General features: G+C 37.3%; 1 protein-coding gene across 1 annotated transcript in view; it reads left to right on the top strand.

Moving 5' to 3' along the window:
* The window catches only part of LOC101854738, a gene marked incomplete at both ends in the record, with an annotated part of 17,307 nt that overhangs the window by 15,309 nt on the left and 942 nt on the right, over positions 1-1,056 (top strand). The window contains 1 exon segment of the mRNA XM_013086235.2: positions 367-495. Coding sequence (XP_012941689.1) covers positions 367-495 — 129 coding nt within the window.

The following is a 1,056-nucleotide window of genomic DNA, read 5'->3' on the forward strand; positions in this document are numbered from 1 at the left end:
TATATATCATAATATATTATATGCGTCTCAAAGAGGTTATAAATAGCACTACATATATGTATACTGTATATCCTTACAAATAGTTCTATATTTATACATGAAGAGCACAGCTAAGGCTGGAAATTGAGAGGGTGCCAATTTTAAAAGCTTGTGGACTCATAACTTAATATTTGTTTGACTGGTGGTTTATTAATAAGTGTTGTTGAATGGGAAATCTAACAACAATAATCAACTAACAGTTGAACAGAAATACAGTCATGAGTCAACAATTTATTGGTACACTCACGATTTTCAATTTGTGACTACCGTCGTTTTACCCCTGTAGTCTTTACATGTATTACCTCTTAGATCTGCTTACTTCCTCAGTCGTCGCCCGAGGCTGCACCGACTCCCAGTACGGGATGCCCGATCCGATGCCCGCAGACGGCTGCTACACCTACCGAGGTGAAACCTGGTGTGTCTGCAGCAAACCCTACTGCAACCAAGCACCCATAGGTGAGACTTATTCGTCACATGAATTCAAGCACCTGTTAGAATCAAGCACTCGTCAGTTTTCGTGAACAAGAAGTTCCTAGTATCATATAATTAAAACTTGTTTATTTGTTTTGTTTAAAAAAAACAAAACATTTATACTCATCTATCCTGAATAGAAGTTGAAATAATATTTGAAATTGAAGGAGATGGGGGGTCACCTGGCTTCTACGGTTAAATTAATGAGAAGATGGCCATAAAAGTTTGGTGACTTCCAGCTTTGAGTGTCCTTGAAAACTGCAATTTTAAAAATATTCTGCTTTTGACGAACGTTTCTAAGTAAAATCGACCAGAAATATGACTTAAATGGACGTAAAAAATTATTGAGCCAAAAAAATAATTAAAAATTCGAAATGAATTATACAGCTGCCAGAAAAAAAATGCAGATTGACAAGCGCCTGATTTCATCACGATGCCTCACATTTATACATGTGTGCATATGTCTGCCTGTGGGTGTATGTGTGTGTGTGTTTATGTGTGTGTGTGTGTGTGTGTGTGTGTGTGTGTGTGTGTGTGTGTGTGTGT

The sequence above is a fragment of the Aplysia californica genome, unplaced genomic scaffold (assembly GCF_000002075.1).
Source record: "Aplysia californica isolate F4 #8 unplaced genomic scaffold, AplCal3.0 scaffold00445, whole genome shotgun sequence".
In the NCBI taxonomy this organism is placed as follows: domain Eukaryota; kingdom Metazoa; phylum Mollusca; class Gastropoda; order Aplysiida; family Aplysiidae; genus Aplysia; species Aplysia californica.